The following is a 27009-nucleotide window of genomic DNA, read 5'->3' on the forward strand; positions in this document are numbered from 1 at the left end:
GATGGAGAAGGGTTGGATTTCAGGGTGTGTTTTGTGTTTAGGGACGGTGGTGGTCTGGTGGGAGGTCCAGAGTCTAGATCATCGGCATAGGCTGCAGGACTACATCCTGTTCCAGAGATCATGCTGCTCGGGGAGCTTCCTCCTCGCCTTGGATCACAAGCTTTCATTTGTTGTACTGAAGAGCCTATTGCTGGGTAGGTGTTCACATTACAGGGGGTCAATGAGGTTGGGTCCACTCTGCAATTGTAGGTCTGCATTGAAAAAAAGAGGACTCTTAAGATCCCAGGATGCACAAAAGTCATCAACACAAGCTGGACAAACTAATATAAGAACACAATAAAAAAGTTCCACTTTGTTGAAGCTCATAATGTTTAGTGTTTGTTACCATGTATATTCTCAAAACTTCTCACTCTGAAAGGATGCCTCTGACAGATTCAATAAAAACTGAGCATTATTGTAAACTGGTATTTACAGGACTACTGTGTTTTGGTTTCTCTAAACACTAAAATCTTTTCAAGATTTTATTGCATCATTGATGTTTCAACTTCACTCTAAGACTCAAGTCTTTGCACTAAAGTGCAAATCTGTGGTCGGTTTGAAAAGATTCAGTCTACTTAAAAATTTGCTCTGACGATTTGGGAGATGTGAGGTGTCACTAGCGGGACCGGCAGTAAGCCTCGCCAGCACCGGGGGTCAGCGCTCACAGTACCCGCCAAGAACAGCCTTATCTAAGCAAGTCTTTTTGAAACTTTCCGCTGGTATTGACAACTATGTAGCGGTTAAACATTAGATATAATTTGGCTTGGGTGTATCTAACGAACAATCTTTGGTCTCAGAGTCGATTGTTTGTTCACAGGTAAAGTTAAATCAGTTTGGCTACTTAGCCAAACTGATTTAACTTTACCTGTGAACAAACAATAGACTTTGCACTTGCAAAGTTAAGGTGCATAACTTAAGTGGCATGACAAAGATGTCTGCAGTGACCCTGTAGGACAGTGGTTCTCAACTGGTCTGGCTGTGGGACCCACCATCACCCCTTAATGACAAGCCGCGACCCACGACCCAAATGATGATATATATATATATATATATAATGTGGGTATATCTATATTCAAGAAGTCTAGTAGTAGTAACGTCTCTGTGTAGTAAACAACTGACAAATCAAATAAAGAAAGTACACATCAATTATATTTTAACAAATATTATTCTCATTTTTCAAATTTAACTGGATGGATTATAAATAATACATAGAAATACATAAATAAATGTTCTTCTCATTTCAAGTAAAATAAAGGCTGGATTAAAAAATAAATTACGTAACAAAATTCATTTTAGAAAAATTATTTTCACTGAATTGATCTGCAGCTTTAAATTCAGTTAATTCAGGGTGAAGTAAAAAAGCCACAACATTATATTTTTCTCATCTTCTAAAAAGAGAAAGTAGTGTGGGAAGAATTCACTTATACGAGTCTGTCCAGTCAGAGTCTAATGACTCTGGTCTCTTTGGCCATTCTTCTCTTTTGGAAATCGTCCTATGATTTGACTTTCACAACTCACACTTCAACAGTCCTGCTCTGCTCTCTGTATCCTTGTCTCTCCCCCGTGTCACGGTGTGTGTACATCTCACTCAAGTCAGGAAACTTGTCAGAATACCCATATTTGATTGGCTGAGCTGCATCACGTGATGTGATTCACAACGTACCGGTCAGTGTTTTTCCTGCACCGCTGAACAAGTGCCGTAAATGCTGGAATAATTCCGCTGCATAAAAAAAATTGTTTTTGTCAGGCAAAGGCCCGCGACCCACTGAAAACGGGTCCGCGGTCGCGACCCACCAGTTGAGAATCACTGCTGTAGGAGACTCCACAGGCAGACCGGTAGACCAGCACCTCAAGTTCATGGCTCCATCCATTTGGACCAGCATGTTGATGCTGTTTCTGAATCCTGGTCTCAAGTCAGCTTCAGAAAAGAACATGGCACGGTGCTTGATCTGCACATATCTTTGAAAGGGACTTTGAATTGTAGTAATAATAAATTATTTCTAAATATGAATTGTTGAAGTCTACCAGAAATACATTTTGTCTGGTCAGGGGCTTGCTTATGCTTGAGAAGGTTTCCATTCATTTTATTGTTTGTCAGGCAGTGTAAGAGCTCACCTCTCTTACCAGAGTCAAAAAGTTACTGTAGCCTCCATGATCACTGTATCATTGACATGAAATGTCCCGTTTGTGTTGAAGTCTGTCCTGCTTAATGATAACTGATGTACGTGACACAGATGAGGTACAAGTACTTCTTAAATTGAATGTATAGTGATGTTTGTGCATTTAACTGTACAAGGACTATCACACTGATTATCAACCTTTTGATGTTCGAGTACCAAGAAGACAAACGGTAGGTGTGTACGTGAAAGTAGGCTAATACATTTAAATATTATATATAGTTTTGTTGTTACTTTATCAAACCTTTATTTGACCTTTGATAAAGCTAATGCAGTCTAATGTAATACATCAGCCCTGCAATAAATGTTTAACTCAGTAAGGTTACAATTTTAGGGTTTTTAGGTATTCCTTCCATCCAATATGAATAAATATTAGAAACACCTCTCAGTAGCACTGTTAGACATTAGCGCAGCCAGCACATTAGCGCAGCAAGCACATTAGCGCTGCTAACACATTAGCGCTGCTAACACATTAGTGCGGCTAGAACATTAGTGCGGCTAGAACATTAGCGTGGCTAGCCCAATGGCGCGGCTAGCACTGTTAGCCACATCCATACTTGCTTGCAGGCACTGTCAGCCCAAATGTAGACAAGCTCAAAAAAACATTGGAATCTTTGTGAAACTATGCTTTTCAGTATGACATCTAATCTGTGAAACTCTTAAAAGCATCTAAATGAAATTAAAAAAATTCAATAAATATAATCCGCACCGAGGGAGTAGCGACCTAGCCGGATGCTGAGCCAGATGTTCCGTCGTTGAGTCCAGCCCCCTGGAGCCTCCACCTCATACAGATGCTCCAGATGTTCCTCGTGCTGCAGCAGAAAGCTCCTGCACACTGAACACAGGAGACACAACCTGTTAACTGGTTGCTATAGCATTAGTTCATTTAAAAGAAAGAAAGAAGAGGTTGAGCGAGTGTCTGTGCTGCATTCACACACTGCCTTCTTAAAAATCAAACACTGTTACGCTCAGCTTTCAGATAGTCATTACTATCAGAGGATCTCTGTGGCATTGTGGGGAAATAGTTAGGGAATTGACATTAAAATGCCACAGCGGAACAAAACTACTTGATCTTTATAGTGTTGTGACTTTTAGGTGTTTGATCTGCCATGGAACATGAATAAATCATCTCGGAGTGCATGGGGATGTGAACATTTTCAAGTAATTTTGTTAATTATTACCATACGGTGTCAATGCAGCCAGGAACACGACAAAAAAAATTACAGGAAATATACATTCATCTGCCAAATATGACGAAAGTCTCATCTAGATAATACAAAATGAAGGAAGGAAGAGAACGAGAATGTAAATTAACGAATAAATGGGCTTTGCGGGGGACGAAAGAGAACCTTGGCTGACCTGCCACCATGCTGGGTGATAATGGAGAGCTGACTCCCAGAAACTGCTCGGCGGAGAACGAGGAGCAGAAATCTGCCAGCATCTGAAGACCGAGGCCTCTCCTCCTCCAGCTCCTCCTCACCAGCACCGTGTCCAGAACAGGCAACAGGTAGCAGCGACCGCTCCAGCCGTCACGCAGACTGCCTGAAATACGTGAGTTACAGTTTTAACCAATGCACATCATCACAGTAAATAACACATACAACTGTAGAGTAGAGCACAATCCAACAAAAGAGTTTAACAATTTTCATAACGGCCAATATTACATTCACAAAACCTTTTGATGATGGTCCTTTCATTTTTCTGAACCATAACCATGTTTTTGATCATATTTATGGTCTGCATGTTTTTTTCTACAATAATGAATTGAATTTACTTACATTTAAAAAGTAATAATTACCTCTTTATATAGTAGTTGTCTTTTTTTAGAGACAGAATGCGCCATTCCTGTAAGTAAGGAGGAATCATAGACTGTATCTAATAAGTGGACGTAGTTACCGTGACCTCAACCATTGGTTTTGAAGCCTTGAGTTTGGCATTTTGGCCGTCACCATCTTGGTTTTAGTGCAACCACCAGAGACACAAGAGGGCTGAGAATAAAAAGCACCACATAAACATCTGGGCTTGATCTATGATACTTATACATATAGCCAAACTGATTTTAACTTACTGTTTATGATAGTCCTTTAAATTAGCATATGCTAATCACTAATGCTAATCACTAGCATGCTGACTATTATGGCTATGGTTAGGTTAGTGGATGCATCTATTTCCATTCAGTTGATTTGTGCTTAATAGAAGTCTTAACCAACCTGCGATAGGCTACAAGCCTACTCTGTTTTAACAGGGTTACCGCGGATCCCAAAAATGTTTTCAATTAGATTTTTGGAATCTAACATCATTACATTTCTTAAAAAGTATAATTTTTTATCTTTCTTGCTAATGGAACTGTGGTAATTGATGCAGGTTCTCTGTGGATACTTGTTAAGCTCTGAGACTTGCCGTGCAAACATCCGATTTCAGGTGCCTATATTTGATGTGACTCTAAATGGACCATACTTTACTAAATGAACATCATGTTGTATTAAAGAAGACTTGAAACTAGAGATTGAGACCATAAACTCATGTTTACTGAGGTAATAAATCAAGTGAGAAGTAGAATCATTTCCTCATATACAACCAGAGGAGTCGCCCCCTGATGGCCAGTAGAAAGAATACCGGTTTAAGGCACTTCTGCATTAGCTTCACTTTTCAGACCAGGAAGTTGCTGCCTGGGAATTTATTTTAATGCTAGAAATTGACATGTAAAAATACATCTGTGACAGAGGAGCAGGAAGGAGCAACCTCCTCCACCCTACCTTTGTGTTTGATGGTGTAGAAGCCGACCGCCTGGCCGTCTCTCCACAGCAGTTTGCAGCTCTCGGTGCGGGGGTGCAGGGAGAACAACACCTTCTCCTGGGAGGACCTCTCCACCACCTGACTGAGCAGGAACACAATCACCCTCTCCATAAGCGACTGCACCTGGGCCAAACATGGACACCGAACCGATGAGAACAACCAGCACGGCAAAATCGCAACCTTAAAATCGAGAAGAGCTAAGATTTTAACTGGGATTTATATGTCATATAAAACGATAAAACAAGCAGCAGCAAATGAAAATTTAAGCCACGACTGTTGGTTTCATAGCCTAAACAACTTTAATTCTGTCAACAGGTAAAACAACAAAAAAAGTAACTATCACTCTGCGAAGCTAGCATTAGCTCAAGCCGCTACAGTGCAGCGCCATCAACCTCAAAACTGTGTCTTTAGTCCAACATAAACTTTGTAAACCATGACTCATCATTCTATTAAGTTGCTGACTTCACATTTTCTTTAGAGTTTACTTAGAAGTTGACATTTTCCTGACTGACCCTTGGATGACCTCGATGATAAGCAACTTCACTATTTTATCCGACTCCAGAGTTGTAAAACATTTGTGTATAAATTGTAAACTCATACCTTGTAGACCACAAATACAGGCCTGTAGTTTAATGAATAGAAAAGAATCCCAATCGCACAATATTTTTGAAATCTTCATCTCAAGTTCTAGAGTAAATTATAATGTTATAAAGAAGTTTTTAAGAAAACGAGTCATGTCTCATAAATAAACATGTAAATCAGCTATTCTGAACTTCTAATACGAAATTCTGGAGCCAAGAAAGTCGGCAGGAACAGGCCGTACATTCCTCTATTATACTCAAATAAGCATGACTGAATGCCGTAAAATTAAAAATATCCCTTTAAATATGGATAACAGTATTTGTTTTCTCAAAAGAACAAGATAATTGCCTCGTTAATTAACTTATTATTGTGAGAAAACATCTTTGTTATCCCAAGATGACGAAGGATCTTGAGGATACCGGAGTAGAAAAAAATGACTGCAAACTCGGCTGCTCTCGGCTTCCGTACAATTGCCATTCTCAGTCAGTGCCCTTCCAAAGACACACATTGCACTAACTGTAACTTTAAATGCTGACATCAGTTACCGAAATCAAACCAATTCTGGAGTTGCTCGAAGTGCGTAAGACGTCGTCCACGTGCCACCACTTCTCATGCAGGTATAAAGCCACCACTGGAAAGTAGAGCAGAGAGCATTAGTCTTTTGCCTTCATGGGTGTCTGATAAGGACACTGAGTTCAGTCCCTAACCTTGTGTTGGATCATCAGGAGGGTGAAGAGCCAGCAGTGGGCAGTCGGGTTGGTCGTCCTCAAACAGCTGCAACCGCCTCACATGGTTTGCTGTTATCACTACCTGAGCTGACAGGAAGACAACTTCAACAAAAGCTCTCTACTCGTTTCCAAAAACATCCTAATGTCAAACAGAATGGCTGTACTACAGAGGAAACCTTTCAGGAACCAAAAGATTAACCAGTGTCAAGAATGTCCACCTCCACCATGGTCCCAAGTGTTATCAGTAATTCAATTGAGAAGTAATCAATATATTAATATTGTAGAGATTTACTTTACTGAATTGGAAATAGTAAAAAAACAAACACCATAATGGTCATTATGGAAAAGGTTGTTATAAGTGTTATGGTACCTTTGAAGTCTGTGATAATTGAAACCACTCGTTATCATCAGGCCTTGACTCCAAAGAGGAGAGGTACTCCTCAGATGCTGATGTCAGGTCAGTGTCGACCATGGCTGGAAGGTCTACGGGGTACATGGCCTCTCGACAACACAACTGTTTATGGGATAGTAACACACTATTACAAGGGCTTTAAATAATCAACAAGTAACGGCTTCGTGAATGTAATTACTTATCAATTGGGGATAAACTGACTATTTCGTTCAGTTTTCTCGAAAAAATGTCTTTCCACCATACTAGGGGAGAGCGGGGTAATGTGAGACACCGGGTAATGTGAGACACCCCCTGTATCTAGGCAAAGGAACACATTTGTGGTCATGTGACCATTATGTTTTCAAGCCCCTCCCATTCCCCCCTTGCCATGAAGGAGAAGTTGGTGCTGGTGCTGTGGTAAGTATGTTTTTTCACAAAAATGTGTTTTTTGCATGTAAAAGTAAATTTTCTTGCTGTGAACTTAATCAACTGTTGTGTCAAAGCAAATTGATTCAGGTAGAAAAACTTATATCATACATGTTGATGAACTTCCAACATATAAAACCATGTGATTGATGCTAGCTGAAGATTAGCCTGAATTGCTAAGAGATGTTGTTTTTTCTAAAATAGTAGCTGTGGGGTAAAGTGAGACAAATGATGTGGGGTAAAGTGAGACACTGTCTCACTTTACCCCACCATGAAGCACAAGTTAAGTTTAGTCTTAAACATATTTTAGTGTAATATTACATTACATATGTTTTATTTTTAATGTCATAAACATTGTAGAAAAGCCATCATGCCAAGAAACTACACCAGGAAGACAACCTGGGGCCAAACACCCCTCGCAGAGATGGAGAGTGCAGCCGCTGAGGTCATGCAAGGAAAGAAGTCCTTAAGAAAAGCTGGAAGGGATAGAAATATTGACAAGACAACCCTCAAAAGATTCATAAAGAAAAAAGAGAAAGGGGAAGTAAAATCAGTAGCCTGGGGTGCAGTAGCTGAGGCAAAGAGAATATTCACAGATGAGATGGAGGAGGAGCTTGCCAAACACTTGAAACAACTAGCTGACCAGTTCCATGGCCTTGCTCCAGTTAAGTGCCGTTAACTGGCATTTGAATACGCAGAGAAATACTATATCCCTGTCCCTGCCAATTGGACAGAGAAACAATGTGCAGGTAGGCTAGGGTGTGCAAGAGATCACATGATTCTGTAGGTTAACTTAGGCCAACTGATCTTGCCACAAAGCTAAATCTTATAATAATGAATTCTCTACTCTTTAGGAGAAGAGTGGTTTGGCAGCTTCCTAGCACGTCGCCATCTCTCTGTCCGAACTCCGGAGGCAACATCCCTGGGAAGGGCTACAGCCTTCAATAAAACTACAGTGGGGGAGTTATTTGAAAATCTGGCTGTAGTGATGGACAGGTGACAGAATTAATTCTTTAGTTGCAAATGTTTTATGGAGAACCTCAGAAGAATCCAGGGAAACAAGAAAGAGTGGGAGAGACCCACGTTTGCTATAAAAGAAAATGATGTGGCACATGTTCCTAAAGGTGATGTGGTGAAGAAGCTGCCTCAACCTAATAGGCCTGGAGGAACCACACGGAGAGAGCAACTCTTCACCTTTCCCTGTAACCTTCAGGGCTGGAATGTAGAGTAGGTCTTGTTATAGAGTATGAGGCTGATGTTCTAATCCAGGTGGGTCTAGTCCTGTGTTCTGAGTCCCAGGCTGTTCTAGCTGGTTCTGATTATGGTCCCATGACTGTGTTCTAATCTAACTGGTTCTATCTGTCATTTGAATGTTAATTAAAACATTTTGAATTATATTATGTTGTATATGATTTTGTTCGGAGTTACTTTCAAGTGTTTAAAAAAAATGTGCTTAATTGACCAATCCCCATGATTCTGTTACTAGTCCGATATTAGTTTTGGAATGTGTGGTTGTCAATCTAGCTGTCAGGATTCTAACTGTTACAACATGTGTTGTTATGGTAGTTTTAAAGTGGAAAAAGTAAGTGGATCAGTTTACCCCCAGCTGGTTCACTTTACCCCCTTGATTTCTCTGGTCTGTCTCACTTTACCCCTAAGCTGGGGTAAAGTGAGACACAAGACCACTTTTTTAAAAACAATCATATTTTCACTGCCCTTTGTCCTGAAGACATTCTGACCGTTTCCATTGCTAGGAAACATCCTGAATTAATGGGAAATGTGTAAATTTTACTGGTATATCATTTTAGCTCGCCTAGAGGGGAGCAAATGTAAAAAGTGTCTCACATTACCCCGCTCTCCCCTACGTCAAAACTCCTGTCAATTTAAAGTCGCCTTGCTTGTGCAAACGATGACTACCAAGTAGCGGGTACATTTAGACATTTGCCAAACTGTTAGTTCCTTATGGTAAGATCGGTACATACATTACAGTAATCAACGCAGGTGGAGCGGATTAGCAAGCTAAACATAAGCTTTCAGGCAACACTTCCACAGTGGACGTTGGATGGATGATTAGTGTCTCCGTTAAAAGTCGTTTAAAGTTACCTCAATAAAGTCCACTTGACTGTATTAGCAAGCTAACTCTTTATTTGAAATCAGAGAAGTGGTTCGAGTGATATGTGACGTCCTTAAGCGACTTCACGTGCACGGAAACATTGAAGTGACAGTCTGACTGTTCATAATTGTATGACTGATACGCAGCGTCGCACTTTGAACTGCTAACTTAACAATGCTAACAAGCACAACATGTAAGGACAACAATACCCATAAGGCCTCGCAAAGCGACTTCATAACATATGGCGTTACTGTGGGCCTAATTTAGTACGGTGTCACGGTAACAAGTGAATTACTTTACGACTGAATACGTTATAGAATAGCAGACTTGCCGACGTTGACAGAAGCAGCTTTCTGCTCCACCTGCACTTCCCTAAATGTCACTTTGAGGCCACCCTGACGGTTATTTTCTTTGCCCTGCAGCGCCATCCACTGGCACGAGAGCGTCATGGCGTCACCGCGACCTTCTGCAAGCTCGTCAAGATCGCCAGCATTAGCGAAGAGATGAGCGGAAACTCATGAGGTAGACTTCAAAATACGATTTGCTAAAAACACAAACGTGGAAATATTCATTCCACATCCACATTTATGTTACGACAAAATGATTACTTCCAGCGAAAAATTCTAAATCCACTTCAACAGCATTTTGTGGTTAATACATTGTAATGGCAGGCATCAATATATTCAAGATTTAGTTGTGGATCTCTAAATATCAAGGGTTAAGGAATTTTGGTTCTAATTTGTTCCTGACGCCTATGTTAAAATACCCTCTCTGGAACAGTTATTGTGTCTTATAAAAGAAATGTTGAAAAAAGAGTGTTGCCTAAATTAAAAGTTCTTACAATTACATCAACTCCATATCTGTCATTGAAAAATCCAGAATGAATATGGAAATATTTGTGTTTAATTTTATTGGACACAAGATGTCTCTTACTTCAGTGAATAGCCAATTATCATTGAATGCGCACCACCGGTTTCAAATTTCCACATTACAGTTTTCAAAACTGGAATCATGCGTACCATCAGATTTACACTCAAAAAATATTCTCGAGATGATTCAAATCTTTTCTGGTGATGCTTGAGGGTCCAAACTGGTAGGACCCAGTAGCAGGTTTTAAGTTAGGTATTAACACATGCTGGATAGTCCTTTTCATGTATTGCAGCCTAGATCACTGAAACATCTCAACAAAGAACGTAATAAAAAGTTAATTTAAAAACGTTGCTGTCCTTACTCAGACAACAACAATAAAGGGTACAATAAAACTGAACAGCAGTGGTGGAAAGTAACTCAGTACATTTACTCAAGCACTGTACTTAAGTACAAATTTAAGGTACTTGTACTTTACATGAGTATTTCCATTTTATGCTACTTTATGGTTCTACTCTACTACATTTCAAGGTCAAATATTGTACTTTTACTTCACTGCATTTACATGACAACTTGAGTTACTTTGTAGATCCAGATTATTAAGGCAAAAATATAATTAACAAATAAATCATGATGTATTATTGTAGGTTAAGATACCCAGCAGTGTATAAAGCAAATAAAGTCTTTACCAGTTGCAACATTTAAGTGATGAACAAAGTGATAATGCATCACTAATTATACTGATATCATATACAGTACATACTACTACGAAATGGGCCATTCTGTGTAATTAATACTCTTAAAGTTTTCACTTTAAGCACATTTTGATGCCAATACTTTTTCTTCAGTAAAATGTTGAAAACTTGTTACATAGTATTTTTTACATTGCAGTATTGCTACTTTTACTTAAGTAATTGTTAAAGATCTGAATACTGCTTCCGCCACTGCTGAACAGTCAGGTCACATGCAACCTTTAACCTGACTGTACCAAAATAAAGATGAAGAGAGGTATTAATAATATAAACAATTATTACAAATGTTACAATAAGCATGTTCAGTATAATTGTTTGAGATTACGCTAGACATCTTTATTAGTTTTGTTTTATTCTGAAAAGAATTAACCGGAAGTTTAGCCAGATGTTTACTGTCTGTGTTATTTAGATGTCAGCCAGTCAGTGACATATTTCATTGACACTAAAATGTTGCTTGGCTTGACACCGAGCCGACGGCTGCTTTCTCGCCGGCACTGCCTCCTGCAGTGTCGCAGCATTAAAACAGAAAACACCGCCAGGGTAAGTTGGGCAGCAGAGACAGTAGCTTACTGTAAGTTCGGCAGCAGATACAGTATTAGCCTGTTTAAGTTCGGCAGTAGAGACAGTATTAGCCCGTTACTGCCAGTTCGGCAGCAGAGACAGTATTAGCCTGTTACTTTTGCCCCTGTGCGTGACGTTAGCTAGCGTTGATAAATCCAGTAAGTAACCCAGTGACGTAGCTAATAAAGCACGCAACGTAATGACATGGTGGTCATAACTCACGTTACCTGCCCATGGGGCAGTTTGGTGGTGTTTGGTATTGCAGGTCTGGCTGGTTGGTCGGCCATGTAATGGTGATCGTCTAAAGTCTGTTGCACTTGATCCAATCCCCACGCTTCCTTTTTCGATGGTGATGAATGTATTGTGCCATATGGCATATGCCATTAGTGATAAACATGAAAAAAAATAAAGACAAGACTGTAGCAAAATACATGGGAGCTACTGGCCGCAGCATGTATGCGCCGCCATTGCAATCTATTTCTGCAGTTACAAGTGAAATAAAAGGTCATGCTAAGCAGCTGGAACAGAGGTCTACACAGACCTAAAGGGTCCCTTTAAGATCAACCCATCTTTTATTACAGCCACGTGGCAACCTCTGGGTCTGGAAAATTGAAGTTGATGTATAATGGTGCGTTCACACCAGAAAATTGAAGTTGATGTATAATGGTGCGTTCACACCAAATGCGGCGCAAGTCATTCGCGCAAGTAGATTACATACAAAGTCTATGCACAGACGCAATGAGACTGGAGTGACGCGAATTTTGGTGCTTTTGGCGCATCAATCGGCAAAATGCCCCAAACACGTGAGTTGAAATTTTTCAACTTCGGAGAAAAAATGGTGTGACGCTGCGGCGCGATAGCCTATCAGCGTTGAGATGTTTCTCCTGTCATCACTGACGTCCTGCCGTTGTTGAATCAGGAAACAAATACTGTAGCCGTCTGTGTTCACCCAGGGCTCTGATACCTCATATCAATAGAGACCGGACCAAACTATGTGTATAAATGTATGTGTGTGTAAACCTTGAGGAGAGAACTAACTAAACATGAATTCAGACTTTTTACAAATCGGCATCATTACGTAGTTATTTCGGAGTCCCTTTTTGTCGGTTTATTGCCGTTAAATCAAAGCCAAATCAGTTTATTTTGGGTTCATACAACTGTAGTAAACAGCGACGTATGGCTTGCTAGACACAGTGAATACAGCTCGATAAAATTCACGGAGCTCCTCTGGACAATGTTATGAACCAGACATGACGGTGTTTAGTTTCCCGGGATATCTGGGACTTCCACAACATGTACTAAGCAGAAATAGAGGTTATTTTTTCCATCGTTGATGGCGGACAGTTGAACTGTCTTCCAGAGTGGCTTCCAGGGTGATAAGCCACGCCCCCTCTCCGGCGTGTCCAGCACGATTCACGCAAATGAACACAAATAGTCCCCGGCGAGACCAGCGGCGCGAATGACGCGTTAATCGCGTGATTTGGTGTGAACACGGCATAAGTGACTTAAAACTTGTATTCTCTCTAATGTCCATCAGGGGGCGACTCCTCTGGTTGTATAGAAGTCTATGAGAAAATGACTCTACTTCTCTCTTGATTTATTACCTCAGTAAACATTGTAAACATGAGTTTATGGTCTCAATCTCTAGTTTCAAGTCTTCTTCAATACAGCATGATGTTCATTTAGTAAATTATGGTTCCTTTAGAGTCAAATAGATCATAAAGAGGAGTTTGCTTTAGGGCGGAGCTATCTTGTGATTGACAGGTCTCTACCGCTGTCCGTGTTTTTGTCTCAGAACTTTAACCCTTTCACGGTGTGTTTTCAGCTCATGAAAGTTAATAGGTAATATTCAGGTCGCCTAAAAGTGTCTTATTCAGCATTTGCTTGCACTTAGCTCCACCCTCATGTGTCACTTTTCACAACAAAAAATTGCGACGACCAAAATGCAGAACGCGAGGCTTCAAAATGATATTCAACAAACCAACAGGTGACATCATGGTGACTATGTCCACTTCTTATGTAAAGTCTATGGTTTGAAAGGAGTTAGACATTTCCTCTCTACAAAAGAGATGAATCCTAACATATCTAGGCCCATGTTCATTGTACTGTTCTATTTGAGTGCAACATGTTATATTCTATCTCTTCCTCCCACTCTCTTGGAATGACTCACCCTCCATCACTGTGTGTCTGCACAGAGTGCCGTTCTGGACAGCGTGCTGTCTGCATTCAGGTCTATATGTGGCGAGGACGGTGTCTCATTGGGTGAAGCTGTCAGAGAGCAACATGGCAAAGACGAGTCCGTACACAGGTAGGTCGGTTTCACTCTGTCATGCAGACACGCACTCATAATATTGTATGTTTATGGTGTTTTCAATAATATACAAAAAAACAACATGTTATCCCAAAAGAATACATTAACAAAAGCCTTGAGCTTTGGGATTTTCTTGAGACATAATGTAGTTAACTGGTTAGAGTTCACCATTAGGGCTCTCTGAAGACATGTTTAGCCCTTTATGAAGACTTTCCATAAGTCTGCATTTCTGCAATATAGCTAAAAAATAAAATCTTTGATCTTTCAATCCACACCCGATTTACAATTTGAATCGTTCTTTTTTTTTTTTTTTTTTTTTTTTCTTCTTCTTAAAAGTAACCTACAAAAGATAGAGAAATTATTCAAATAAAGTTTTGTTTTTATTTTATCAATAAAAAAGATTTACAAAAGCAAACAAACACGTTGTAAAACGCCACCGCAATCTATGATGTCTTTCCACCAGGGTTCCCTTCTTCTTACACGAGATACTGTAAGAAAATGTTATGTAATGTTACCTGCTTTTACCGAGCAAAACTCGGAGAAGCAGCTCATCACTAAAACGAGAACAGCTGGTCCACCTTAAAGATCAGCCCTCCTTAAGTTGTTGCTCACCTCGGGGTTAAGCCCCTTCACTTTAATCAGCAAGCGAGACACAGGAGCGTAGTTTAGGTCTTGAGGAGTTGTATCATTTATTCACAGATAAATAAACTGTACACACACTGTACTGCTATGTTCACAGCTACGTTACTGGTAACCTCACAGTGACCGTCGCACAAACTCTTTCTCGACCACTCCTTAACGCACACAACCTACGCACTAAGTCATCAGAGTTTTGCAATACACCATCGGAAGTAGTGGTGGTTCCGTACAATAGGACTATTATAATCTAAGTTCGAGTTAAAACTGCTTTTCATTTTTCATCGTCCTAAACAGGCGGTGACTTCCGGTTCTGCCGAGTGAATCCAATGCCGGTGTTTTCAAACCTGCATTCTCTCTACTGTCCATCAGGGGGCGACTCCTCTGGGTGTATAGAAGTCTATGAGAAAATGACTCTACTTCTCTCTTGATTTATTACCTCAGTAAACATTGTAAACATGAGGTTATGGTCTCAATCTCTAGTTTCAAGTCTTCTGCAATACAGCATGATGTTCATTTAGTAAATTACGGTCCATTTAGAGTCAAATAGACCATAAAGAGGAGTATGCTTTAGGGCAGGCTTATTGTGATTGACAGGACGCTGCTGCTACCAGATACAGCGTCTCTACGTCACCCCTTCCGCGGTCCAAATATAGTATCACCGGTTGTAAAAAGTCACGATGAACACATCCACTTCTTATATACAGTCTATGGTCCTAAACCATAAATTCAAATTAACTGATCAAAATCAACCCGCCTTGATTTCAAGCTCTTTCAGACTCAGACACTCTCACCTTTACCTGGTGACATCACGTCCCTGAGGGTTCAGGGTTTAAGGCCTTATGGAGGGAAACTTTGGGAATGGGCTTACCACTTTAAAGAGGATATAAAGTTCCAAAGTGTTAGGTGAAGCTGTAGCGTTGGATAATTCTCTGTGAATGACCTCTTTTGCATTACAAATAGTCATCCATTGTTTATATGAAAACACTGGTTAGTTTATATAGAAACACTGATAAGTACAGCTGATGCAGCTTGGCCTATTCGACAGAACTAAAAGGTGTGTACCCTTATCACGTCCCTTTCATGTCTGCTGGGATTGGAGGTCATTTGCACACAGATATCTCCTCACATGGACCTCCATCATGACACCAGTACTCTTTATTAATACTTCCTTTAAATCGCCATCACTAGGAATAAGATATTTTCCGACAAGCGGTAATAACAAAAGGTTCTGTTCACTGGAGAAATATGGAGAACAGTGAGCGAGCATTGCTTTTGCTGCTGTCCAGATGTTGCCCCCCAGATGTGGTGCTGTTTCCCCGTTGTGTGGAGGAGGTCAGCTCCCTGGCCAAAATCTGCAGCCGCCACCGTCTTCCCATCATCCCCTTTGGCACTGGAACTGGCCTGGAGGGAGGGGTCTGCGCAGTCAAGGTGAGAGAGAGGAAGCCCCTGTTTGTGTGTGTGTATATCTGTGACTGAGCGTGTGTGCCTTAACTCTTTGGAAATAGGAGCAGTAATTAATTAGTAATGTGTTGTATAGTATAATGTACACTTTTAGGTTTGTTTTGAGCAAAAATCTGCAAAGATATATAAGGAAGCAAATAGGAGAGCAGTGGTGGTACGACTTTTGCAGAATCAAACAAAATGTCAACCCTGTCTCCTGAGAGAAATATACTTTAGTTGCTAAATGCTCTGCTTCTTTCACCAACTAGTTTCTGACTGTGTTTGTCTGATATTTAGTCTGATGTTTTCACTAAAGACGGCAGAAAACGAGGCTATGAGAGCGCTAAGCGTGAAACAGAACAGTGAAGTCGTGGGCCGAACAGTTAAGCAATAAGCTGAAACTCACTATAAAGCTGCATGAAGCCGAGGGGAGCTGCAGATTCAGCTGATCATTCACTTTAGGTTCATCACAAAGAGTGACGCCTTTTCACATTTAAAGGCAGGGTTAGTAATATTCTTCAAAAACGTTTCTGGATTTTTTTGTTGAAATTCTCATTATATCCTGAAAGCAAACCTTGGCTGCGGTCGAAAAGTCCTTTTTGCTTAAGAAGGTTCTTAACTGAATGAAATGAACCGGAAGTATCTAAGTGGCCATGAAAAGAGCTGTTTGAATTCTCAAACTGTTGAGGAAAAGTGCTTCAATGCTTCATTTCTCATCTCCTTTAGCAAAGGAAACACTGGACCATCCTTTACCAAAGGAAAGAAGATAATGCCGCCCCACAATTCCTTGCGGCGGCAACATTTAAAGTAACGCACCATTCTTGCACAGGTTTAACAATTATTTTCATACAGTCATAAACTAATGGAATTCATGTTGATGAGTATGAATAGACAATGACAACCATTTCATTTAATTTGATATGTATTTATTCACTTCTGACAACCAAATAAAATGAAAAGTAAATATAGCAAACTGTCATTCTCAAAAACAAGAAGCATCAGTAAAAAAATGAAAACAAGCTCGGCCTATGATAGATTATTCAACTGTTAAAAAGCAAAGTATAACCGAACAGTTGAAACTCTATTATTGCACAAAGGAAATATTGATATTGAACAGTTTCATTGATTTTGCAAGAGTGAATTGTCAGTTTCTACTGAAGCAGTGTTGATTAAGTGTGACAGCTCCGGTTTCCCTCCCTTACATCATGAGTGAAGCAGCCTCTCGCATTTATTATTTTGTTGTCATTCTACATTGTAGTTTCTCCATGGCAGACCTATGACAGTGACATCATAATTATGTTTAGTGAAAGTGGACTTGAGTACCGCGGTAGTCTTTTCCTAACTCCTCATGAATTCTCCTTCACATCTTTCCTTGACCTTGAAGGAAAAGTGGTTAGGAATAGACGTTAGGAGGTCATTTTATGGCTTTTCGAACGCAGCCCATCACTCAAATGCTCTGACAATAAAAGGACGGGCTACCTCCCTGTCTACCTGTATGCACTCATTAGTCGTCACCAAAATCTTCCACAAGCTGCTAGCCTAACAGCTGTGAGTGCTAACAACAGCCATGTTTATTGTTTATGTTCATAATTATTATTCTTTTGTGGGAGTGGCTTTGGGACTCCTGAAGGGACAGGTTGTCAATGGTGACAACTTGCCGACTTTCTCGCTATATTTAGCAACTTTTAGAGCTAGCGCTGTTAGCTACTTTCATTGGAAAAGAGTTAGCAACACTGGGCTGGATTTTTAGGTTTGGATCATTTTTCCAAATCTAGCCTACTCGTGCTAGTTTCTCAAGATCACCCACCCTGCCTTTGATAAATGCCACATGAAAATACAATACAATACTAAATATGAAAAAAATGTATCTGTGGCTCTTTTGTGTGTGTGTGTGTGTGTGTGTGTGTGTGTGTGTGTGTGTGTGTGTGTGTGTGTGTGTGTGTGTGTGTGTGTGTGTGTGTGTGTGTGTGTGTGTGTGTGTGTGTGTGCATGTACCGTGTGTCTTCCTTCTGCCCTTAGGGTGGCGTGTGCTTCAGTCTGAGGAACATGGACCAGGTTCTGGATCTCCACCAGGACGACTTTGACGTGACGGTGGAGCCCGGAGTGACTCGGAAGGCCCTCAACGCCTACCTGCGAGACACCGGCCTGTGGTTTCCTGTCGGTCAGTCACGCTCTCAGCTTTCTCTGTGTTTTCCAGTCACTCCGTGAGCAGAACACATGGAAGAACTGGTCACACCGGCTTTTAAAACGGAAGCATTTCACAGCAAGTTAAATTAATTCCAGTGGAAAAAATTAATCTGCATCTGCGTTTGGGATTTCAGATCTTTTCCAAGCAATGTTCCCAGATTGGGAAATAGCCAAGACGTTTGCCTGTGGAAAAGATAAAACAGTCCTATTCGGTTTAGCCCCATATGTTAAAGAACAGCTTGTTGATAGCATCAACCAGGCTGGGCTGTTGGTGCTGATGTTTGATCTAAATCATATCACGAAGGAAACACTGTTCCATAAATTGCCTTTTTATCAGATTTCAAAAGTTTATCGGTACATGAGACACTTCTGGCGGTAAGTTAGCTACGTCTCCTCCTGTATCTTCTCGACCAATCAGATTAAGGTTTAGCTCTGTGTTTATTGGCGGATCGCATTCGCAAACCAACTTTACAGGGGCATACCCCCACCTACTGTGTCAGCCAAAGTGGCTGTTGGAAGAAAAAGTTAACGCCTCCAATTTCTTTAATAGTGCAATAACATACACATAAAAACAGATACAAAGTAGCCCAATAACAAAGAGTTCATATGTGTTTGTGTGTTTATAGGGCTGCAGTGTTTAACTCTGCTGCTCTGTCTTTCCTGTCAGCATCCTCTTTTTGCGCATCACAACATTATCAGTTATAAATTAGTTTTTTAGTCCAGTGAGAAAATAGACATTTGAGCTGAGAGCGAGTGAAAAGTGTCAACTGCGTGAGAGTTGGCGGCCCTGAACAGTCCCGTGCAACGGTACATGTCGAGCTCAGAATTACGAGGTGCTGTTTGGAGCCCTGGGACCTCAGTTTAGGTTGAAGTTGGGTGGGTGTACGCTGGAAAAAAATATCTGAACACACCGATAAGAATAATATAATTTTAAGTGGCCTCACCCTTTACAGTTCCAACTAGAGAGGGAGATGTCAATCAAGCTTATTTTGTACCCACCTCCACTGTCCTAAAGAGAGGTGGAGAGGTGAAGACACAAGACTGTGTGGGGCTTTTATTATATTGAAACAGCAGCATTGACAATCCATTGTTGTGAGATAGCAGCTACCAATAATCTTGACCATGTTGTCCTACAATTAATTATAATCATGGATGTCATTGATGCTGTAGGAAATTTGGGTTTAGAACTGTGCTTTAAGAAATTATAAGTGTTTAATAATTCATAATTAAGAAATCATAATTAGAAGTGTCTTGGAATACATAATTAGAAGATTCATAATTGTAGAAGTGTTTTAGGATTTGTAGTTACAAGTGATTTGTAGTTAGAAGTGTATCTTAGTAGAATTTGTAGCACCTTTAGCTCTATGCTTGTGAAACTTGTGAAGTTTTTGCCAAAAGTTGCAAAACCTTATCTTTATATAGTATGTTTATCATAGAAGTGTTAAGCCATAAAAGACAGTCATTGAATGTATTAAACTGTAAAGAGTAGCAGAGGGATAGACAGAGATTTCTAGACAGGCAATTGCAGCAGACGCAGAAGGAGCATCACCCGAGCCAGGGGGGTCCTAGCTGGCTGAGAGAGGAGGAGCCAGCTGGATTTAGCCAATAGGAACTACGGACATTATGGGATGTTTTTTGAACTATGTAAGGCGGGAGAGAAAGAACTTCCGTTCTCTTGCTCCTGTTCCACGGTGTGGTGGTAACGTTTCCGGGGTGAGCGGGTCATATTCTATGTACCGGTAACTGTAAATAATGTACTTCACTATGCACTTTTAGTATTACTGGGTCAAAGGTGGCAATTCCCACAGTTTAAGAGGCTCTCGAACTCAACAATGCAAAGTTGTAAGTCAACAAATAGAAATAACAGCTGTTAAATAGACATTGTTCTGATAAATGTGAAAGACATTGAGTTCGTGAATGCTACTGTAGCCCCCGTGTCAACTGAAAGGGTGGATATGTGACCTGCTACTGATTGATTGATGTGTGAAATATTGTGGTGATGCAGAGACGTCCCAGTTGACACGTTCTACAGACTAAAGAAAATATTTTGGTACAAATTCCCGCAAAACTCACACCTTTAATCCTTTTAATATGTTTTTTAATGAAAATGAGAGTAACGATGTAAAAATGATTATTCCCTCTATTATCCCGAATCATATTGCAATTTGCAATATAAGTTCAAATTAACGCAATTGAATATTTTTTCAAAATTGCCGTACTGTCTTAAAAAGTGTGAGAGGATTATAGTAGATCATTTGTCAAACGCTAGTGTTCTTTTACCGTCTCAGACCCCGGGGCCGATGCGTCTCTGTGTGGCATGGCTGCCACCAGTGCGTCTGGCACCAATGCAGTGCGTTATGGAACCATGAGGGAAAACGTTTTGAACCTCGAGGTCGTGCTGGCTGATGGAAGCGTCGTTCACACGGCCGGGAAGGCCCGACGTCCCAGGTACGCGTGGGCTATTAGCACCCTCAAATATCAAACAACGCCTCGTGCATTTTAAACTTCACCCTTTCTTCTCTTATCTTTATGGATCTGTAGGAAGACGGCAGCAGGCTACAACCTGACCAACCTGTTTGTGGGGTCAGAGGGCACCCTGGGGATCATCACCAAGACTACCTTGCGCCTGTACGGCATCCCGGAAGCCACGGTGTCGGCCGTGTGCTCGTTCCCCTCCGTCCAGGCGGCTGTAGACAGCACAGTGCAGATTCTGCAAGCGGGAGTACCCATTGCTCGTATCGGTGAGGAGACGATGCATGTGATCACAGCTGTGCACATCACATCATGGTTATAGTGTGCTATGGGGTTTACGTAATCATACTGTACATCACACCCTTTGACCCTTTGGTCTTCTCCACTGGCCACATCTGGCTCTGGTCTAGGCAACGCTCAAAATGCCTAAAAAACGTTTTTAAACCCTGGGTGGAAAACAAGTCAGTGGGCGGTGATGAGTGGGATTTGATGGCTTCCTCCTTCAGAAATATTGACGGTGGACACCTGTCAAAAATAGGTGATGTAGTTAAACTTGACTTAGACATTCTCAGAAACTGTCCACCGTCTACGATTGTTCTAAGCAAGTGCGTGACGTCAAGACCAGATTTCAAAATAACCCCAACATGGCCGACACATACTGCAGTGTAATATAAACTGGTTGGATTTGATTGATCCGTATTTTGAAAAAAAATGAAAGCTTATTGATCCCGTAGAGAGAACGGGTACCTGCAGTAAGAGGATAAAATGTATCCTAACATTAGCTCTGCAAATAGAATCAATAGCTGTCATTGGCAGTCGGAATATATGTATTTGACCATTAAGTAAAAGAAGTCTGTCATCATACTGACATTTGTCTTTGTTGTCTGTGTGTTGTGACTCTGTGCGTCATTCAGAGTTCCTGGATGACGTGATGATCGACGCGTGCAACAGGTTCAGCTCTCTGTCCTACGCCGTGACCCCGAGTTTGTTCCTGGAGTTCCACGGCTCTGAGGGAAGCCTGCAGGAGCAGGTCAACACAGCTGGTGTGTGTGTGCACGTGTGTGTGTGGGGGGTCCCTAACGACTAAAAGCCAAACGGTCGCGTTCACAGGGGTTTTGCAAAAGTAAAAAACAAATGTGTGTATGTGTCTGTGTGTGTGTTTCCACAGAGGACATCACTGAGAGTAATGGCGGTTCGGGTTTTCAGTGGGCTAGAGATGCAGAGACACGGGAGCGACTGTGGAAAGCCCGTCATGACGCCTGGTACGCCAGTCTGGCTCTCAGACCAGGCTGTAAGGTAAAGACAGTCACCTGCTAGTTTTATCACTGAAATGTCCAACAAATCTTAAAACACAAAAATATGATAACAATAACATTATATGATACTTGATAAGTATACAGAGCAGGTTCAGGAAAAATAAGATGCCACATTTCACCACCAAAACAACTCCTCGTTCCCCCTTCAGGGACACATTTCAGACTAAAGAACTGGGGACAAAAGCCTTGTCTGCAATTGGGAAGTTTAGTTTTGGTAAAGTTGAGGGTTAGGTTAGGATAAAGCGTTGCTGTGATTACGGTTAAGATTAAAGTATGTCTCAGGAAATTAATCTAAATTGAAGTGATGTTCCCAAAAGTGACATAAGTTAGCATGTGTGTGCGTGTCCCGCAGGCTTACGCCACAGATGTGTGTGTCCCTCTGTCTCGCTTGCCTCAAATCCTAGTGGAGACAAAGGAGGACCTGATTGAGAACAGGCTTACGGGTGAGTGCACTGGAGAGAAAAATATCAATGGTGTACATGTGAACAGTTAATAATGCATTATTGCTAGAGAAAATAGACCTCATAGGGATACATTACAACCACATGACAGTTGAGTAAACGTTATATTATTGCTACTGATTGTTATTTACCAATAAGTAGTGTATTTACAACATCTACCATATGGCCCATTTTTGTGTGAACCATTTAATGTGGGGCCACCCAATAAAATCATAGCACTTCATGTTGAACTGGCAGTGTGGTGCGCAGGTTTTCCGAAGCGGGTATTTTACTTTAACTTTGTTTCAACAGTTTTTTCGTCATTAAAAAAAAAAATGGATCAATGCTTCAATGGATTCATCATGAGAGAATGGATGGAATACAAGTTAAATTAAAAATGATACTGTGTGTTTTCCAGCATAATGAGTGTGCATGCTATCTGTTGTACCTTCAGGTCCCATAGTGGGTCATGTGGGTGATGGTAACTTCCACTGCCTGATGGTGGTGGACCCCGGTGACCCCGAGGAGCTGTACAGGGTCCACCTCTTCGTCGAGAGACTGGCCAGGTAATAATAAATAATAAATAAATAATATTAATAAATAATAATAATAAAAACCTCCCACCCCTCTGACACTCACAAGTCCTGAAGCTCACTTTTTGTGAACCACTTTCCCGTTCACAAATACGATCATCCTGAACAGATCGTTTGAAGTCCAGATTACATCTGAATGTCTGATTATCATGGCAGCATTACTCTCGTTTTTTTTAAGGGTTATTAAAGAAAGTTTGCTTCAAGCTTCAGTAGATGTTCTGCCCCGAAGCCAGCCTCTCTTCTCCTTGTGGCCACTTGTCCTTGTTATCTTTCCTGTCATTCACTCATCAACTTCTTTCTCTTCTCCCTACTCCTCCCCACACTTTGTCCTAATTCTTTCCTCTCACCCGTCTCTCTTAGCTGATATTGATTTCAGAGGACTAAACTTTTAAGTTACAAGTTTTGAAAAGACGCTGTGTTATCTGTTCGGAAAGGGTTCATTTTGCAATATGGCGCCACAAGCTTCTCAAAATCTGTTTCTGAAAAGCCTGTAAAAACACTTGGCTGTACCCGGATCAGTCTGAAGCGTAGTTTATACTTAGTTTATGCGCGCCAGAAAATGATGTAATCATGGTGGGTGATTACCAGCCACGATCACGTGACTGTCACAAATAGTTCACTGATTAAAACACTATTTAAATGTTTAGGGATTTTACAAAGAAGGCCAATTCGTTTTTAGATGCTTCAGAAACAAGAGGTGTTCAAAATCTTCTTTTAGGTAAATATTTAGCAAGCCAAATCAGATTGTTTACAGGGTATTCAGCCTTCATTTCTTTAAAATACATGTAATACTTGAGTATTTTCTTTACAGATCTTGTATAAAGGTAATAAAGTAGTCCATGAAAATGAGTTTACAGGTAATTACAATCCCTCCTCGTCATTGTGAAGCTTGGTTTATGGCTTTTTGCCGCTTACTCCTACAGTCTATGAGCATATCTCTGGGTTACACTTGTTGTCTTTCTGATTCTTTACAGTTAATTTTGTTTGTGTGCCCTTTTGCGTTTCGGAGAATAATGCAGCGCACAGTGCAGAGTATAAACCCGGAACTCGCGCTGTCTACGGAGGCTCACACTATGGCGCCAAGCACGAGTATAAACAAAGCTTAAGATCCTAAAGGGTACTGGCACAGCGGAGAAAATGAAGAAAGCCATACATACTAATTACAGTAATAGTGGCAAATAGATTCATAGACGGGTAATTGGCCAAATGTGTTTTGTGTTCATTCTATCACACTATACAGCAGTGGTCGTTGCAGACACGCCTACAAATATTGTGTTATCAGTAAGGTTGTGTGATTCGTTTCCCCTCCAGGCGAGCCCTGGCCATGGACGGTACATGCACAGGGGAGCACGGAGTGGGCTTAGGGAAGAGAGCGCTGCTGTGTGAAGAGATGGGACCCGTGGCTGTCCAGGTCATGCAGCGTCTCAAGGACGCCTTCGACCCAAGGAACCTAATGAATCCTGGGAAAATTCTGCTGCCGAGAGAGCCATAGACCATATGGGCAGTCTGAGGGAAAGTCACCGTGACTCTCATTATGATTTGCTTGCGCCTTGATCAGAGACTGATGTCACAGTGATGTGGCATTTTAGAGCATATTGCACATGAAGAGTTTTCCTTCTTCTGGATGAGACGTAACGGTACAGGGATCACTCGAGTGAAAACAAAAAGGAAGACAATTATTGAATGTGGGATTGTATGTAAATAGGCCTCTCTTACAGCAGACGTTTTGACTTCAAAAGCACAGGTGTTACTAGTAACACTACCGATGACTCTGTCGCATTCAAGTGTCAAGTGTTCTTCAGACGGACATCTGGTTTTCAGAATAAGATGCAAACAAAGTATGAATTATATTCACATTAAGTATAAAACATGCTACCTGCATCTCGTGAGTTAAAGGGAAAATACACCTAAATTGTGCGTAAAGCGTCTTTACTCTTTGATCGCTGGGTAACCATCATCACCTCGGAGTTACAGCATTATATTGATGAACAGTAGAGCTGCATTCACATGCTCTGACTGTCATGAAGACAGACATTTTTGCTGAAACGTGCTGAAACATTTTATTCCTGTTGCACAGCAGTGGAACGTTTCACATACAGTCAGCACACTGAGCACAGATAGTGCAAGAAATATGATCGCTACTGTGTAAAGGGAATACTGCTGTTAAAAATAACCTGATTTATTTAAAGCGTTTGCAAACCAAATGTTATTGCCCTTTTGTTCATATAGCAGTACTTTTAAAATAAAAGTGCGCAATACACTACTTTTGAATTCATTATTGAACTTTGCCATAACAATGAGATTAATCGCAAAAAATCCATGCGATTAATCGCGATTAAAAATTGTAATCGTTGCCCAGCACTACTAATAATTGCATAAAGGAGGAAAGCACTTTATTTGTAGCCTATTAAGTGCTGCAGAATAGATTTATTTTTAATTTTATAATTTTTTTTGTCTTTTTTTGGCTGCACAACTGGGAAAAGTTTTTTATATATATTTTGGATATAGAATATACTGTTACTGTATATTGGCATTTTAGCAGAACGTTTTTTATTCATTTATTTAATTATTTATTATTATTATTATTTATTTGGTGCAGAATACTGTTTTGTATTTAAACTAAGGTTTTGTTACTGTTATTATGTTTAAATCAGTTCCAAGTTACACAAATGTTAATATATTTTAATAAAGTTTGCCTGTTCAACATAATATCAACCATGGCGACAGTGATCTGAAGCCCCCCTCAAATGTTCTTCAGCCCCCCCAAATAATTAGGCATTATTCGCTTAAAAAAAAAAAGAAGAAAAAAAAATATATATTTTTATTTTGGTGATGTCATTAAATTAAAGTATTGTTTCTCACATGGACAAATTATTTATAAATCTAACATGCTACATATGTGCGTGCGTTCTGGTTTGTATGTTTTCTCCCCCTTCAAATTACAATCCAATAGCCTATCATCATACTTAACGATATAAAGTTGACACTGTCAGGTCCATTCTCCATCCATGGTGTGCGGTCCCTTTAAGAATTAGGATTTGGGAGTGACGCGGATATTCTTTATTTTAGAAAAGTTCATATTTGTGTTGTCAAATTTCACTATGACCCTGAAATTCTGTCTCTTGTGTTATCATATACTGAATGCAAGCAAAACTACAGAGCAAAATCACACTCTTTCTGATTGAACTGTCTGAAACAATGGATATCCGCGGCCCCAAAACAAATTGCCGCGCTTTGTGCGCAAACATGCCGCTCCCTTTGGGGCTAAGCCCCCCCTTTCTTTGAATCCTAGAAACGCCCCTGGTATCAACTAAGACTTTTTTTAGATGGCGGGCGGGGTGGGGGGGGGGGGGGAGTGGCAGTGTCCCTACCAATGCTGAGACCAAACCTACGCCCTTGGGCATGGGTAATACAAGGTAGCTTTATTTATATTCCTCAATTAAGAAAAAAATCATGACTTTTTATCATGATGCTCATTTAATTTTTTTTATATAACTTCTAAATTAAGTCCTGATATTTCTTTGCACAAAATCGAATTCCGGCTCATTCTGGGCTATAAAGTGGGCTACCTGGTGTCCACTGCCACACCTCACATCCTAAAATGCCCCATGATTCAAAAGGCTTTACGGTAACACTGCAGACGATTCCCAAGCCCATTGCCCTTGATTAGGAATGAAAGCAACTGTACGCTATACTGTCTCCTGTCCTGTCTGTATTTATGATCCAGGATTGCGCACTGAGCGCCTCCATTGTCTGGCCAGTAGCAGTAGCAGCGGCGGAGCGGAGAGCAGCGGAGCGCTGATCTGAGCGCAGGGGAGCAGCGTCACTGTGACCCCGATATTCGAGGGAAAAAAAGGGCGACCTCTGGTTGGAGACCACCAGAGCCGACAATACAACGGGGACAGCGACGTCATTTTTTTTCAAAGGCAGACCGTCGTTTTTTGGCGGTCAGACGACAGCAACAGTTGTCACGATGTCTGACATCAGATGAGGCGCGAGCAGCGGAGTGAACATTGCAGCGCCTCTTCGATCTTGGCCGGGCGGGATAATGTCCCGCCTGCAATGATACAGCCGTCACCTGGGGCCACGAGGGGAGTGTAGCCTACAGCTGCGTGTTATTCTGGGCTTTTCGGCGTCATTCAGCTCGTCAGCCATCCCCCCGGTTGTGTCGAGGTTTTT

At 40.9% G+C, this 27009-nt stretch overlaps 2 protein-coding genes across 4 annotated transcripts; one reads left to right on the top strand and one right to left on the bottom strand.

The window, feature by feature from the left end:
* Positions 1-81: 81 nt before the first annotated feature.
* On the bottom strand, positions 82-11585 carry fam169b (family with sequence similarity 169 member B). 2 transcript variants are annotated; one of them, XM_076075318.1, is made up of 8 exons: positions 11442-11585; positions 6693-6836; positions 6302-6404; positions 6140-6225; positions 4973-5135; positions 3576-3758; positions 2926-3051; positions 82-251 (listed from the first exon to the last, which is right to left on the bottom strand). In XM_076075318.1, the coding sequence occupies exons 2-8, from the start codon at positions 6816-6818 to the stop codon at positions 208-210; spliced, it is 831 nt and encodes a 276-aa protein (XP_075931433.1). In that variant the 5' UTR covers positions 6819-6836; positions 11442-11585; the 3' UTR covers positions 82-207. The 2 variants fall into 2 exon arrangements, with proteins under 2 accessions (XP_075931433.1, XP_075931442.1); XM_076075327.1 differs by lacking the exon at positions 11442-11585 and having other exon boundaries at positions 6693-9764.
* ldhd (lactate dehydrogenase D) lies at positions 11282-26677 on the top strand. Of its 2 annotated transcripts, none has more exons than XM_076075307.1 (11): positions 11282-11411; positions 13628-13740; positions 15669-15810; positions 17842-17983; positions 20298-20457; positions 20551-20750; positions 21396-21524; positions 21650-21777; positions 22150-22240; positions 22692-22803; positions 26558-26677. In XM_076075307.1, exons 1-11 carry the CDS (start codon positions 11319-11321, stop codon positions 26568-26570), a joined length of 1323 nt encoding a protein of 440 aa, XP_075931422.1. In that variant the 5' UTR covers positions 11282-11318; the 3' UTR covers positions 26571-26677. The 2 variants fall into 2 exon arrangements, with proteins under 2 accessions (XP_075931422.1, XP_075931414.1); XM_076075299.1 differs by lacking the exon at positions 26558-26677 and adding an exon at positions 24142-25726.
* The last annotated feature ends 332 nt before the right edge of the window (positions 26678-27009 follow it).

This window comes from Anarhichas minor, unplaced genomic scaffold (assembly GCF_050575085.1).
Source record: "Anarhichas minor isolate MPS153535 unplaced genomic scaffold, ASM5057508v1 ptg000005l, whole genome shotgun sequence".
Classification (NCBI taxonomy): domain Eukaryota; kingdom Metazoa; phylum Chordata; class Actinopteri; order Perciformes; family Anarhichadidae; genus Anarhichas; species Anarhichas minor.

Coding starts and splice junctions, on each gene's coding strand:
- fam169b (XM_076075318.1), bottom strand. CDS start 6,818: ATGTACCCCGTAGACCTTCCAGCCATGGTCGACACTGACCTGACATCA. Junction 3,759..4,972: donor CTACACCATCAAACACAAAG/GTAGGGTGGAGG, acceptor CACGTATTTCAG/GCAGTCTGCGTGACGGCTGG. Junction 3,052..3,575: donor ATCACCCAGCATGGTGGCAG/GTCAGCCAAGGT, acceptor TCCTGTGTTCAG/TGTGCAGGAGCTTTCTGCTG.
- ldhd (XM_076075299.1), top strand. CDS start 11,319: ATGTTGCTTGGCTTGACACCGAGCCGACGGCTGCTTTCTCGCCGGCAC. Junction 20,458..20,550: donor GGGAAGGCCCGACGTCCCAG/GTACGCGTGGGC, acceptor ATGGATCTGTAG/GAAGACGGCAGCAGGCTACA. Junction 21,778..22,149: donor CTCTCAGACCAGGCTGTAAG/GTAAAGACAGTC, acceptor CGTGTCCCGCAG/GCTTACGCCACAGATGTGTG.